General features: G+C 38.6%; 1 protein-coding gene across 2 annotated transcripts; it reads left to right on the forward strand.

The window, feature by feature from the left end:
- Positions 1-6,042: 6,042 nt before the first annotated feature.
- On the forward strand, positions 6,043-15,426 carry LOC101916109 (arg8-vasotocin receptor-like). Of its 2 annotated transcripts, XR_003556474.2 has the most exons (3): positions 6,043-8,766; positions 9,768-10,996; positions 11,311-15,426. XR_003556474.2 is itself a non-coding variant. In XM_005242101.3 (2 exons), exons 1-2 carry the CDS (start codon positions 7,851-7,853, stop codon positions 9,965-9,967), a joined length of 1,116 nt encoding a protein of 371 aa, XP_005242158.1. In that variant the 5' UTR covers positions 6,043-7,850; the 3' UTR covers positions 9,968-15,426. The 2 variants fall into 2 exon arrangements, 1 of the variants encoding a protein (XP_005242158.1); XM_005242101.3 differs by having other exon boundaries at positions 9,768-15,426.
- The last annotated feature ends 286 nt before the right edge of the window (positions 15,427-15,712 follow it).

Raw genomic sequence — 15,712 nt, forward strand, 5'->3', positions numbered from 1 at the left:
TTCTGCCTTGCCAATAAGTTGGTGAACATGAAATTCTCTTAGGGAGTCAGAAATGTGTATTTAAACCTTCTCAGGCTGAAAATTGCACTGACTCCATTTTCTTGTATCACTTGGGCCAATATTCCATTGAAAATAGCATTACACTAGATACTGTCAATGACTTTGTTCCTGTTCCTCTTTCCTATTCCTGCTGTTTGTCCTCTCCCCAACCAGGGACCTCCATTTCCTCACCCCATTTGAAACAACTGGACAAGTCCCAGCCTGTTCATTGAAGGAGTGGTTGTAGGACGCCTTTGGAGTTACAGGCTCTGCATTTGAATGGGTAAAGGTACCTGGCTCTGATTCAGATTTAAGACTCTAGATTAGAATCTGGATCTGGGATTTAGCTGTGCCTTCCTCTGTTTGTTTTCCTGCTCTGCTAAATCCAGGCAGTTTGCTGCTTCCCATAAAATTTAAAGGTGCTTGGGTCCCTGAATCATGGTTCTGGATCCCTAAATCAGGGGTTTGCGTTCTGCTCAGGGAATTGGTGCCCCAGGTCCTTTACACAGCTGGCTTTAGCGTCCTGTCCCTCCACAGTTCATAGGCAATGGTCACTGGCCTTGATCAGCGCTTTTGTGCATTCTAGAAATCTAACTGCTAAAACCAGGAGTGTACTAATCAAATAATTATAAAGTAGTTCTGAATAATGCAGGTGATTACATTGAATTTGAAATTCAGACTCATGCTAGGGGTCATATTACAATTCCTTTTCAGCCCCCTGTGATTACTATAATAGCCATTCTGTTGACTTTCAGCACTCAAGAACTGATAGATGTGAATTTTGTTACTGCAGCCTCTGTACTGAGAGTATGATTGCGCAAGTACCAAAAGTCTTGGTATAAATGGAAGGAGGTCAAAACTCACAGTCTCTTTAGGTCAACTGGAATTAATTCACTATCCACATTGTTTGCAATTGCTTATTCAGTATTGTTGGAGAAACGGAGTCTTTGCTATTTACTTTGTCTTTTAATTAAAGCATTGAAATATGTCTGACCTTTGCACCAGACCTTGAGGTGTTATACTAGGTTCCATCTTAGCATTTTTCCCTTTATTAAAAAATGCTGCTTATAACTTCCCATCTGTGGAAAAAATACTTTGTCATTCTTCTTCAAAACCAGTCTATCACAGTTCCTTCTCCTGAAGTTACACATTATTTCTCCTTTTTTCTTTGCTTTGACCAGCCTTGGTGAGGCTCCTTATCTGTCAGGTTTTTTCTGTGGCCCTGGTGTTTGATGAGCTGGCAGGCCATTGAGTGTCCTAGTAGAGAGCACAGACTGTCTGGAGTGCCGCAAATGAGAAAGATATTTTTTGGCAGAAGCCTATGTACCTGATTTGTAATGATTTATCTATCTCAGCTTAAAGTAGCCTGATGAAAGTTGTAGAAGTACCAGTAAAAGCTCAGTACTGTACAGGTAAACACTATTAAGTTGCACAAAATTTTACAGCAGCAGTGGGGGAAAGCCGTTATTTAAAGAATGGTTTACAAACTGTGGAAGATAACCCTACCACCATAATTCAAGTACATCAATTAAGCAAACCAATTCTAGGCTTTGGGCCAAGTGGGACTCTCAAGTCACTGCTGTCAGTAATGTCTATGAAATCAGAAACATACCCCAAGAGTGAGGTCAGCACTGGTAAATAATAAAACTTTTACTGAAACAGGTTAAAAGTTATTTTTTCAGACATAATTTCCTTGGGGATTAAAAAGAGGTGCGTAGTAATGTACGTAGTTAGTGTTACTGTTTTATGGTGAGTATCTGGAACATGCCTAGTTACGAGTCACAGGGGGCCCATACCCGTTGTTTTTTCTCTGGCTTTAATGCCTGTGGCTAATTCCTATTAAAGGATGCACTTAATTTAGGAGAGTCTTGTTCCAAAATATTGCCTAACAGTAATTATAGTAGTTTGATGTGTTGTAGTTCTACATTTTAAGGCTAGAAAGCTGGATTTGTTGTTATGTAGCTTTTAATCTTCCTAAAGTAACATCCCCTCCCTTTAAATACACAGTGAATTTACTCATCTGAGAAGTGAACATAGTTTCATGGAAAGTGGAAGGCGTCAAGATTGTGTGTGTGCAGTGGAGCAGTGTTTGCACACACATATACACATACACAAACCAGGCATGGACACAACTAAAAGCTAAATTTGAAGGGTTTAAATTCCACTTTTGGTATACAAACAGGATTAGCAGGACAGAATGTTGTCCCATGTTCATTATAATGTTAATTTGAAAAGTTAGGGGAAGTTTATAGTGCGGGTGGGCTGGAAATGGAAGAGATTTGGGGTTGTCCTGACATTTTCTAGTAGTTTTTTGGCTTCCCTAAAAGTTCTCCTTTCTGCCCACAAATATTTTTGTCCAAACCAAAGTTCAACTCCTTCTGAGGAATGGAGTTACTGACATTGTTCATAATTTTGTGTCTTCTTGTGTCATGACAACAGCATTAGTAGCTGCCTACATAGCATGATTGTATATATGCTGTCTGCAACACATTTCTCTCTATTTTTATCAGCCCATTGGCTTTAGCTGTTGCATTTGAGGCTGTTTTAGTTCCATAGACCCTCCCTAGCAACTCTAACTATATAGGGTTGGAGTGAATCATTAAACCTGATCCAAAGAACTGTTTATGTTAACTGAACTATTGAATTAGCGGTGGATTTTTTTTTTTTTGTTTTTTTGAGAAATTAGAACTGTAGGAGGTTGTATCGGTACAGCAGAAAAAAGTAATGCATAATTTTAGTCCAGTAAAGATGATTTACAGTGAAGTAGTTTATCCACTGCATTCTGGAAATAAGCAGTATTTTAATACTGAAAAATATGAAACTACCTTGCTGTAAATGCATCCATGCTACAGGGTAAATCCTTGAACAGAACTTGTGGAACCTTGGCTAATCTCCCATATGAAAGAATCCATTTGCTAGCTATTACACTACTTCCAAAAGGCGTTCTCATTACATTTCATGCTACATGCTTTGTATTTACGTTACTTAATACATCTCCTCAAATGTATTCTTTATCACTAGGGTAATTTCAATGCAATACTATGTTAACTCTTTTAATCTACCCTAGAATATATTACTATATAAATATATCAAGTAAATGTTTCCACCACCTTCTTGTTCACTGAATCTTTTACTGCACACTCTAGTCCTTTCCACCATGTAAGTTCTATGGCAGCTGGGTTTTACATTTTAATGTTTGAAAAGAAAGAGAATCACAACAGCACTAAGGAGATAATTTTTCATTTCTCTGAAATCCTCTAGAGACATAACCAATCATGTGAAAATTTGCTTTTCTTAATTAATTGGGTTTTGTGACTAGTCAAGTGCAGTAGCAATAATCTACTAGCTCTTCAGGTATACAGAATCTCACAGAGAAAAAGAGGCAGACCTGGGTTTCTTCAATCAAAGCAGACAGCAGTATTTTACACTTGATCTTTTCTTAAATAGGAACTTTTTAGAACTTGTTTATGCATTCCAGAGTATAAGAGTGCAAACCTATTATCTTCACAAGTTGTATTTAATAAGTAATGTCTGTCATGAGATGAAACAGCTGCTGGTTTTTAGAAGTTGCGGGGCAGGGTTTAACACTAAAATGCACGTATTTCTGCTGCAGCTTATATTCCTTGCCTGGCTTGGCAAAAAGCATCTACAATCTAATAGCAGCCTGTAAGTGCTTTAAGGGCAGCTATGGAGTTGATGAAACCATATTCTTATCGGTGTTGGCAGGTGATCTCAGCATTGCCCTAGGGCAACTCAAACAGTACTCAGTACCTACATTTAGGCACAGAACTGAAGCCTCGATTCCCTTTGGATGTGATAGGCATTGACACACACATAATCCATAGTTTGAGGGAAATGGTTATCCCCCTCTACTCAGCACTTGTTATACCACATCTGGAATGCTGCCTCTGGTTGTGGAGCCCCTGCACAGGAAAGGTGTTGATGAGCTTGAGCAAGCCCAGCACAGCCTGTGAAGATGACCCGAAGGCTGAAAGGTGTAACCTGGAGGGGGAGGCTGAGTGAGCTGGGCTTGTGCTCTGCACCAGGGCGGTGCAGCAGTAAAGGGTGTGGTAAAATAGTGGTTTTCGTAACATAGGGTAAAACCAAAATTATAGGCAATGAGGAGATATTAGGTCCCTTCCCATGGTGGGAACCCTGCTTTTGTGCAGCATCAGACAGACATCAGATGGCTATTCCTCCAGCACACTGCACAGATGCCATCTGTAGAGGGGTTCCTCCTTCCTCCCACAGTGGCCTTTTATTTTGTGTAGCAAAAAATCACATATCCTCTCCTGAGAAGCTGAGACGTCATCTCTGTCATAATATCCACCAGTGCCAGAACAGACTTTAAGTACAAGGCTCAGTACAGCAGACATGTCCTGTTCAAGATCACCAACTTCTCGAATACCACATTTTCTGCAGTGCTTCCAATAATACAGCTTGCTCAGCCTAGAGGAGCAATGGCTTCAGGGTGCCTAGCAGTGCCCCTGGTACCTACAGGAAGGCTGGCATGAGGTCCAAGCCAGGCTCTTGCACTAGTGGTCATGGCAGAAGAATGAGAGAAGGTGGTCAGAATCAGGGGAGGGTGTGTTGGCACGTAAGGAAAGCTTTTTCACAGTGAAAATAAGTAAGAGTTTGCAACCGGTTACCCAGGGAGGTTTTGGGGCCTAAGCTCTTGGAGGTTTTCAAAACCTGACTGGACAAACCCTAAGTCAACTGGTCTGGATTCAGTGTTGTCCCTGCCTTGAGCAGCTGTGTGATTCTGTAACTCTAAGCAGACATCTAAATGTAAGTGTTAATCTGTGAGCTGAATCCCTCCCTATTAGCTAACCAACAAGCTTTAGATGAGAACCCACACTGAGAAATTAAGCAGAAGTTAATTAGAATGTGCCTTCACACACTATTGAAAGTAAATAATTTAGGAAAAGGATTTAACTTGGACAGATATGGTTTGGAATGAAGCAAAGCTGGGGAACAGGAAAAGGACATGACTGGAGTAAAAGAACAGCTAAGACTCTTTAAATATTTTCATCTGTAACCCTGTTTTTCTTTTCTGAGTGAGTTACATTCCCAGAGTGGATTCAGTTTCAATATAACATTGTCCTGAATGTCTGCTAATGTGGATGAAAAAGATGGAAAGGGTGCAATTCAAAGGTATGAAACCAATAACATATATTGAACTTATTATATGCAAGGTGGAGTAGAATCTTACATCACTAGGACAACTTCTGCAAGGAGGCCCACCTCCCTTTTTATAAACATGGCAAAGGCCAGTCATTACACAGTGTGCTTCCCTTTAACCTGTGTCCACTCGCTGAGCGTGACACCTATTATAGCGTGTCTGCTGCTCAGACACTGTTGTGGGTACATGTGTAGGCCTAGGAAGAGTTGCATGTTCCCAGGGATCTTGTTGAACTGTTCTAGGTGTAGGTGATAAAACACCTTTGCCTGAAATAATATGTCTACCCATACATCATGCCTTGCGAAAATTTTACAAACGTATGCTTCTGGTACTAAATTCTGGTTAGTCTTCCAACAGTACCCCAGAAGTGACTTGTGTTGTGTATTTTGGTCCTTTTACATATAGTTCATATATAATCTTTCAGATCATGAAATATAAATTTACTTTTATCTTCCTTGCCTGACCCTGGGCTCAGTTTTCTGTTTAATATGTTCCTCTTTCAACTCACTTAGTCCCAGCTCTGCCTAGATGTACATGTTTACTCTGTATCCTGCTAGAAGAATAAAGATCCCACCTATCTTTTTGTTCACTCATGGAGTGAGGATAGTCAAGATAAATGATTTTGGAGCACACACCTGAAATTTTGTCTCCCTCTGAAGGCAGAACTGGAGATGAGCCAGCCTGCTCTACAGCACAGTGTTTGCCATCAGCAGAATTGCCAGGGATTCATGCTTTGTGGACAATTCAGTTACTCTTCTACAAGTTGCTGGGTGGAGGGAGGGAGGGTGAGCGTGCAAGCAAACCTGTTTGTTCCCTTATGGCCTTGCCATGCTGTTTCCCACTAATTGAGATAGATTCCAAACGGGGGTTCGGGGTAAACTAAAAGGAAACGACCTCAGGAATGCAAGTTTCCTGCAAACAGGCTTCCATTTAGGAAAAAAAATTATCAGGTGTAATTACATTAAGTTGTTGTGATTCATACTCTTTGCAACATGTTCTTAGAGAAAAGCCATTGTAGGCTCAGGCAGCTGCAGCAGCGTTGAGCCAGATCTGGATTATGGGTACCTACGTCTGCTGGTGGTGGCAAAGCTTCCTGAGATTGTTCAGCTTGTCTGTTGTCTGTTCTCATAGTCTTACCCTTGCTTGAAGTATTAACATCAGTCCCATGGTGGGAAAGAGGGAGAGGAAAGAGATCATGCTGTTTTTATACGCTGTTGTAGTCTACCTCAGCATCTTGTTTATGAATTTCACCCTTCCCCTGTCTGTTGATACTTGAAAACATTTACCGCCAAAGAGATGGTAGTCTGTTTGTGAGATTCTTGAGCGGGTATTATAACATATTCATGATCACAGTGATTAGTCAGTGTACATGCAGTTTTATGTACTATACGTGCAGCGTGGACATAATTTAACCTTATCGGTTTCATCTTCAGAAAGACTTCGAGTTACCAGTGTTCTAACTGTAACCAAAAGGATATGAGTGCTCTAGCTTCAAACAAGATTGCATACAAATATGTGTTGTCTTTCATATAAAATTAATTAATTTTATTAAATCTCTCTTTGGTGATTAAGAGGGCAGACTGAGAGAGAACAAATGAAATTAAATCAAAATTGCTGTTCTTATCTGCCACTAACAATATGCGAAAGTCATACTGGAAGGTAAGAATAATGAAATACTTGTCATCATGGTACAACTTACTCCACAAAACCAAAAAGGATTAAGTACTGAAAAATGACCTCCCAGCCTTTAGCACTATAGTAGAGTAGAGACCCTTGCAAATTGTTTCATGTAGAGACCTTTTCCTTAGTTGGATTTCTCACTGAATTTTCACTTACTTTTCTATTAAATTCTCAGTAGACTTGCAGTCCCATTAAAAGTAATTAATTTCACATGTGTTATTTTTCATTTTTCTGAGAAAATACCTCTTAGTCTTGACCCTGTCTTGAAACAAAAATGATTATTTTGATGGCAGTTCAAATTTATTTTTTTTTAGAATCAGGTGACTCCAAAAAAGGGAAAAAAAATAAAAAGGCTATGGAAAAATGCATTTCTTTGTCTCTGCTGCATTTAGGATGTGGTTGTGCCCCAGGAGCCTAGAGAATTGCAGTTATGATGCGCCCTGGGCTCAGGGGCCCAACTTTCCGTCTACGTATAAAAATTCCTCCCTCTTCAGCCGAAGCGTGTACTTCTGGTCTGCGTAAAAAAAAATAAATAAAATTTGCAAGAACTCTCCTGAGTGCGATCATTGTAAGTATGATTTTGGCCACAGCTATTTACAAGACAGAAGTGAGTAATTGAATTACGCTGAGCCTCTGAAGTTTGCCTTTTATTTATGTGTTTCCCCCAGTTGCGTGGCTCGGTCTGCCGTTGGCTGCAGTCCCTGCAGCCTACCCGAGGGCTCTGCAGTTACGTAAGGCTCTGTCTGCTGGGAGCCTATATAAAGCCTTTCTGCATGCCAGCAAGAGACAGAATTTTATCAGGATCCAGGTCCCACTGCTTTAGTTCGCACAAGCAGGAGGAGATTTTCTGGTAGATTGAAACCTGAGGCTGGTTTGTTTGCCAGCCAGTACTTCACAGCTGTCAACCTGAGTTACAAGTAGCAGTTACTGTAAGTAGCTTCTGTGCATTATGAAGAATTTTTCATTTCCTATGCAGGATAACACACATCAGACCGAGAGTTCTTCTCCTCACAGATTCCTGACTTTGACAAATCAGTCAGATCCTGTTGGAAGACCAGAGAGAGATGAGCGATTAGCTCAAGTAGAGATTGCTGTGCTGGGGGCCATATTTCTGACAGCGTCTGTGGGCAATTTTATTCTCATACTGGTGCTGTGGCGAAGAAGAAAGAAGCTTTCTAGGATGTATGTGTTCATGCTTCACCTCAGCATTGCTGACTTAGTGGTAGCCTTTTTTCAAGTGCTGCCTCAGCTTTTATGGGATATTACAGATGTTTTCATAGGGCCAGATTTCTTGTGCAGAATTATCAAGTATCTACAATTGCTGGGCATGTTTGCCTCCACGTATATGATAGTGGTCATGACAGTGGACAGATATCAAGCGGTTTGCTACCCTATGGTCACTTTCCAGAAGAAGAGAGCTCTCTGGAACATCCCCATTTGCACCAGCTGGTCTATATCACTGATTTTTAGCCTACCACAGGTATTTATCTTTTCTAAGACTGAAATATCTCCAGGTGTCTTTGAATGTTGGGGTGAATTTATTCAGCCATGGGGCCCAAGGGCATACGTGACTTGGATTTTTGTAGTTATATTCTTCATTCCCTCAGCCATCCTTATCATGTGCCAGGTTAAGATTTGCAAAATAATCAAAAGAAATATATATGTGAAAAACCAGAATGAATATGAAGTAACAAATCAGAAGCAAGTCCTGCCATCCCGAGCAAGCAGTGTGAACTGTATTTCAAAGGCTATGATCAAGACTGTAAAAATGACAGTTGTGACAGTTGTTGCGTATGTTCTTTGTTGGTCACCTTTCTTCATTGCACAGCTGTGGTCTGTGTGGTTCCCCAGTGTCATGACTGAAGGTAAGATACTCTCCATCCTCATTCATAACTTCATATAAGGCTAGCATATTGCTGTATTGCTTTATATTTGTAAAAGTTACATGTGATCATTTGAGCATGATTAAAAAAGGAATTCCTGGATTTATTATCTACTGTATTTAATTAGGTACCCAGAACTTGATGTGTTGTGTGATCAACACACACATACAAGTGTGTATTTCATGTGTGTGTTTTGAGTGGTTAATGATTTAAAGATTAACTACCAACAGTGAAAAGTATCACCTGCTCCAGCAAGGGTTCAGACTTTTAGAAGTTTTAGATATTATAGCAGCAGTATTTTTGGTTCTTAAGGTGAAAAGGAGTAATTAACTGTTGAAAGTAATACAATAAATATTTCTTATTTACTGGGTAGGACAGTGATATTATAAGACATCTCATTTTTTTTGAATATCGAAATCATATTGATGAAATGTCTGTAATACACTATGAAACAATTAGAAGTTGTGAAACAGCCATTTATAAAGCAAAAAAGCATGCCTGAGAGAGGTATCAAAGAATGTCATGTTGTAAACAAGATTAATCTTGTCAAACTTCTGAACTCAAAGATATAAACCAAAGGGGAAAATATGATAATAGCTCTGTCTGATGAGAAAAAAATCTTCTGATCTTTAAGAATTCTTCCTGCCAGTGTGAATTTGAGTCTTAATCTACATACATTTATATCTATCTATCTATCTATCTGTATTTATCTGTATCTGTATAGCAGGTTAGTAATTGCTTTCAAATGTAATAGAGCTACATCAAAAAAGAGCTATATGGAACCATTTAACTCTGAAATGCATACAATACAGTGTGCTTCATACCTTCAACAGTACAAACTGCATTGAATAAATGGGAATTTCCTACTATTTAATTAACTTTAATATATGAACAGGCACACCAGAAAGCAGCAGACTGTGAAAATGTTACTTAGTTATATGAGTGTTTTATTTACTGTTATTGCTTTAACTATTTAATTTTAGGTTCGGCATTCACCATTATCATGCTCCTCGGCAATTTAAATAGTTGCACCAACCCGTGGATTTACATGTATTTTTGTGGCCACATTCCGTATTGCAAAAATAAGCAGCTGGAGAACACCTCGGCTCAAGAGGAATCAATGATCACAGGGAGCATTCAACTCATAGACAGAGACCCTGAGGAAAACAGTACTTCTGCATAAATATTGGATGTTTTTTGTTGTTTTGTTACATTTGCTATGTTCACAAGACATACTGATATTTTACCACCGTCCCTCATTTTATGGATAAGGAAGCTGGAAAATTATCTTTTGTTGTATAAATATATTTCTGTGCAGTTCTGTAGCATATACAGAAAGTTTCTGTGTTGTGCAAGCCTGACTCAGTGCTTCCATCACCTCTGTGTTATCAGAATGAATTCTTGTAAAGACTGGCAAAGATACATGAAAGTATCAGAAATATTTTGTGTCCTAAAATACTTTCTCTTTTGTGATTCTGGATTTCTAACCAGTAAAATTTTACAACTAACTGGTCCAACAAATTGAAACATAATTGGAAAGAAGTCTGGCATGATTAGACTTGAATATGTTTTTAAATTGAACCATGAATTGTTTGTCATTCTGATGTAACTGGGGGACAGTCTGGCAAATCTTGATAAGGCAGAAGAAGGTCAGAAAAACACTTTGCCAGCTATTATTAACACCTATTTTAAATTAACTCCTTATATACATTTGTAAAATGCCAAGCAGCTTAATACAATTAAAAAAAAAATAATTCAGTGTGTTTGAGACACCGCACACCTACTTTGGTTTCAGATGCCATTGTGGATCACAGGTGTCAGCAGCATAGTAGCAGGTCCAGGTTTGTGGCTTCACACCGTGGGATTTGATCTTCCATGCATTCCGTGATGTGCAAGCAGTTACCTGAAACCCCACATAGATACACAAATGTCCACATACTTTAAATAAAAATGGTTGCTAGGAACATACATTTTCATTTGGTATTCAGACCTATTTGTTTTGGTGTGCAATTTATTGACAGAGTGTGCGTAGAACCCCTTCAGGCTCAAATTCCATTATTTCCTCTTCGTGGTAAAAATAAATCTGCATATCTTTATCTCAAAATGCCATTTGCTTGTTAGTTTGTGGGTGTTTTATGCAGGTACCTATTTATTCCCCTTTCTGCAATCTAATCAGAGGAGTATGGAAGGAATATCAGCAAGGCTTTTTCAGGTGAGAATAGAGCTGCATTCACAGAGATTCTCCATGATACTTGCACGTCATCTGCCTACATTATACTATGTTTCATCAGTGCTCTTCACATTTCATTTTTATGAGTGCTAGCAATCTCAAATTTCAGTGGAAAAGCTATAAAAGCGGCGGGTGGGGGTTGACAGTCTTTAAATTGTACTCAAAGAAATATCGATTTAAACTAAATACTGATTGGATTGTGAGAAGTGCTGCTGCACAATGAATAGTTACACTTCAGGTTAATGTCTGCTGATAATGACTGATTATTCTATGGTTTCTATTCCCTGCATATTTAGACCAGATAGAGGTATGAACCAAATATTGCTGTTCTTATGATGGGGAAAGCTAGTGTCCCAGTCCAGCTGGCAAGAAGAACAGGTCTCCAGCAAGTAGGAAGAGGAAGAAGGTGGATGAAGACAGTACCAGAGCCAGATAGGAATGGAAAGAGTCTTTATGTAATTTCATATTATAATTGCAATTGATAATTTTTTCTTGCTGTTTTTTTGTCCCCTTCTCTTTAATTAATAGTTGTTAATTCTACCACACAACATGTTCCCTGTTAGAGCAATTCTGTAACTGTCAGCGTCCTTGTCTGGGGTATGAACATCCAAGATACAATCCATACTATTGATAGGATATTTGTTATATTCAGCCATTGATTTTCTAAGACTTTAAGTCAAATTAGCTCTCAGCTTCTCCTTTATGACTTAATCCAGTGGTTAGTGATGGGCATTTACTTTTTCTACTTCCTTTGCAGTTAGTTACGTAGTAGAATATGCAATGTTCAAAGGAAATGTAAATAGAAATGCTTTGAGGAATCACCTGTGTCATTGTACTACTGGATTTGCAGCAAAACACACTGAAAGCCTCAAAAGTTATAATTTGCAAGGAAAACAGGCATTTAAATTGTGTGCAAATATTCATCCAGATCCAGAACTGATGTAAGTCACAGCACTGCTCGGAGACTGCGGTGGAGCTGTGCTATTTTACACCACCTGATCCGACCTCTGATATTTAAAAGGTATAACTTCTGCTACTTACATTCTGCATGGCTCATGTATTTGTTATTGGCTTTATAAATAATTTGGTAGAGCTCAATTTCTTAAATAACAATAGCTCAATGTTTTCTATAAAAGTCGGAGAGTGGTATTACTGTCCATATTTCAGATATTTTGATCATGTAATGAATGAAATGCCAGATCTTAAGTTCAGTAGTGAATGCCCACTGTCTGTAATGTTCAAAACAATGATATTTTTACTTCTCAAGTGCTTGCTTTCTGCTTTTTTCATTTTCTTTCCCCTGACATCAGTCCCACTGTTAAGAAAAATAAAGGTTACTGCACTGCCGTGTTAAACTACAGGCTATGGATGCTTTTAGTTTCAGTCTGTCAGGAAGTATGTGAACATGGGTATTCCTGCTTTTTTCCTAGCGAAGTGAACCAGGCTGCATTTTCCAGATGTAAGTCATTATCCTGCATGGCCTGTCCCTGCCCCATGGGCAGCACTGACCCGACAAACACACTCAATGGGGAGTTTGGTTCCAGTCCACAATTTTCTGTCAAAACTAATTTTCAAATGATGGAAATTCATTTTGATAACTCTTTCTTTTTTTTTTTTTTCTTTCTTTTTTCTAATAAAGTGTCCTTTACAGGTCTTTTCTTATTCCTTAAAGAAAAAGACATTTAAAAATACAATGAGATTTTTCTCTTTGTAAATTTCATCATCAGCTTTCTTGGGAGTTGTAGTTTGAGCACCTCGTGCCCTTGTTTTTCACTGTATTTTGATTCTTCAGCTGGACAATATCTTTTCCAATTCACTGTCACTTAGATTTCCAATAGGCATTACAGTGCCTCATTAAGAGGAATGACTGAGACATCCCTGTAGTCTGGCCAGGGTGTTTAATCCATATGGGAGAGTCAGGAACTCGAACGTGCAAGTCCCTGGAGGCACTCTGGAAACACCTGCAAATGAGAAAATCCAGTTATCAGATGAAAGCCTTCCTCATCAATGCCTAGATTCTGTTTACTCATACAAATAATTTCTGAGCAGAAAAATACATAGCATACAACTTCACACTCTTGAAGTGAATGGTTGTGTTGTTGCTGCTGGCACCGCAATATAGTTTTTTGTTATCTAGTGGGCCTTTTTTTTGCTCTTCAGGCTTTTTACCACTTTGGAAAGGCACAGTTCAGTAAAAGGAATTAGGTTCTTTCTTAAAAATTCTTGGTTTGTGTTTTGCAGTACAGAAAAGAAGAATCAATGTAATGTAACTATTAGTTCTTTATAGATTTATTACAGAAAAAAAGAAAACCAAAACCCAAACCCTAGCAGAATGAAAGGAAAATCCCAACATGTTTTGCATTCTTTACAGTATATTTTGATAATTCTGTTATTTTACAGAACTGCTGCTGTATTTTCATAGCCAGTCCTAGTTCCGATACTTGTAAATGGTGAACACTGAAGCCAGAGGTGTTGGGTAATATTCTCTTTATTCTTGCAATGAAATGATGCTGACAAATTTTAAGGATGGTGCCAAACTGATGTCCTGCCAATTTCAATTTGATCACTTAGTTCTGACAGTGGTAACTGGTCATTGGGTCAAATAAACTGCTCCTGTCTCTGTGTTGTTCAGGGAAGACTGTGTGTAACAGTCTGACATCACAACAGATGTGATTCCAACAGACCCAAGTTGGAACTGGCAGATTTTATTGTGTGAAGTAGACATGGCATGCAGACATGGCTGTATTGTCCAGTTCCCAAACACTTGGCCAGGATAAAAGTATCAAGAGATTGTGAATGTTAGCTATTCTTGGCTGAAAAGTATCATGAGCAGACAAAGGCAAAGCAAGATTAGCCAGCTACTCGGTTCTTTCAGTCAAATCCAGTTTGCGTTGGATTCCTTAGAGGGGGGAAAAAACAAAACAAAACAAAAAAATAGTGCAAGCCATTTTCTGTCTTCATAAGGTAGGGATTTGATCCTCAATACCCTGGTTATCTACAGGAAACTTCCATAATTGTGAAACAGATGATTCATACATGCAGCAAAACAGGATTGCAAAGGAATAGGAATCGTATTACTTAAAGTAAAGCAGTCACAAAGAAACTATTTACTACCGTATTAGCTGATCCATATATATTTGAACTGAAAGGAAATCACACTCTTAGAAAATCAGCAAGAAAGCTTGATGTAATTTGTGCTACCACATCAAAACTCCAACTATCCCCAAACCCACTTCCTCAGTCCTATGTGTGCCAGCACCAGGTCCGTCTATGCTCTCACGGTCCCAGGTAGAGCCTCATGATCTGCCATACAGTTTCCAAATGCTACCGGCCCTAATATCTTGCAGAGGTATCCCACGTCTTTACTTTGCCTCTCTGAAATAAAACGATAGAAGCTGTGTCTTTTTCTTGGGCTTATGTGGTGCTCCTGTTGTTGCCACTTGAGGACCTTTGGAGGGCCATCTCATTAACAAAGCAAATTCTGGGCATCTTTACAAGCCCTTGGTAAAATTTCCATTACTTTGTGCTTTACTTTTTCAGGCACAAAAGAAAGCATAGGCTTTGAGTGAAACTAAGCAGGCCATAACTACTCCCTCTTGCTTTCTTTTCTTACCAACACAGCAGACCAAAGCATGTGCTTTCCACCATTAAGTCATAGCGACTAATTTAATCTATGCTATCATCCAGCTCCATAATGAACTTTGGAGGCAATGAAACTCTAACCAAAGGCTTTTTGAATTTCCATCCAAATGTTGCCCTATAGATGCTGTGCAAACTTATTCAAGTGCTGTTGTATTCATCAGATGCTTTTTTACATCATGGCTGACACTCTGAAAGATCTTCAGGAGTGTGGATTTCTTTCATGCATCCATTTCAGTATACTTCCCCCAAATTGTTAAAATTGTACATTACCTAAATTTTACCAACAAGTCTCCTGAATTCTGAGTTAACAACAGCGGAATCAGTAGGACCTCATGAGGAAACATTTCAACACCATCTAGGAAAGAATTCTGAAAAAATGCCAAACAAAAGCATCTAACCTTGAAGGTCTCGAAAATTTTGTCTGGGGAGTTGGGCACAGCTAGAGACAAACATCAACTTACACCCCAGTAACCATTTTTCAAGAGAATTGATGCAGTAACAGATATTAAAACCAGATATAAGAAAGACTCAATATTTCTGTCATCATCATCATCATATAACCTACAATAAATTTTAAAACAAAACATTACCTTGGCACAGTGTGACATATGTAGATCAGTTCTGAAGCTAAAATAATCTAAAACACATCTTAATAACAAATGCAACTTTTCTCTCTGATCTTGCTATTTTATTTAGCTATAAAGATGTAGATAAGTTCTTTGATTCCAAGATTCTTGTTCTGTGAATTCCATGAAGCTACCTGAAGATGAATTTTGGGACAAAACATTAAAAAATTGTTTCATGTTTATATGTTTATTTGTGTACATATTAAACAAAAATTGTTGCTTTAAGATGCCGGTTGTATTCCTTGGCTTAATCTTGAGTTCAGTTATCTATATCACCATGTTTGAAGAGATACTAGGAATAAATAATCTGCTAGCTATCACAGTATATTGGAAATGTTTGCCCATGTCTCTAAATGTGTTGGTAGATGTCTGGCCTCAAATGATTTAATGCTGAGTGGCTCCAGCTTTTGACTTACTGATGGGAAAAATC

Source organism: Falco peregrinus, chromosome 6 (assembly GCF_023634155.1).
Source record: "Falco peregrinus isolate bFalPer1 chromosome 6, bFalPer1.pri, whole genome shotgun sequence".
In the NCBI taxonomy this organism is placed as follows: domain Eukaryota; kingdom Metazoa; phylum Chordata; class Aves; order Falconiformes; family Falconidae; genus Falco; species Falco peregrinus.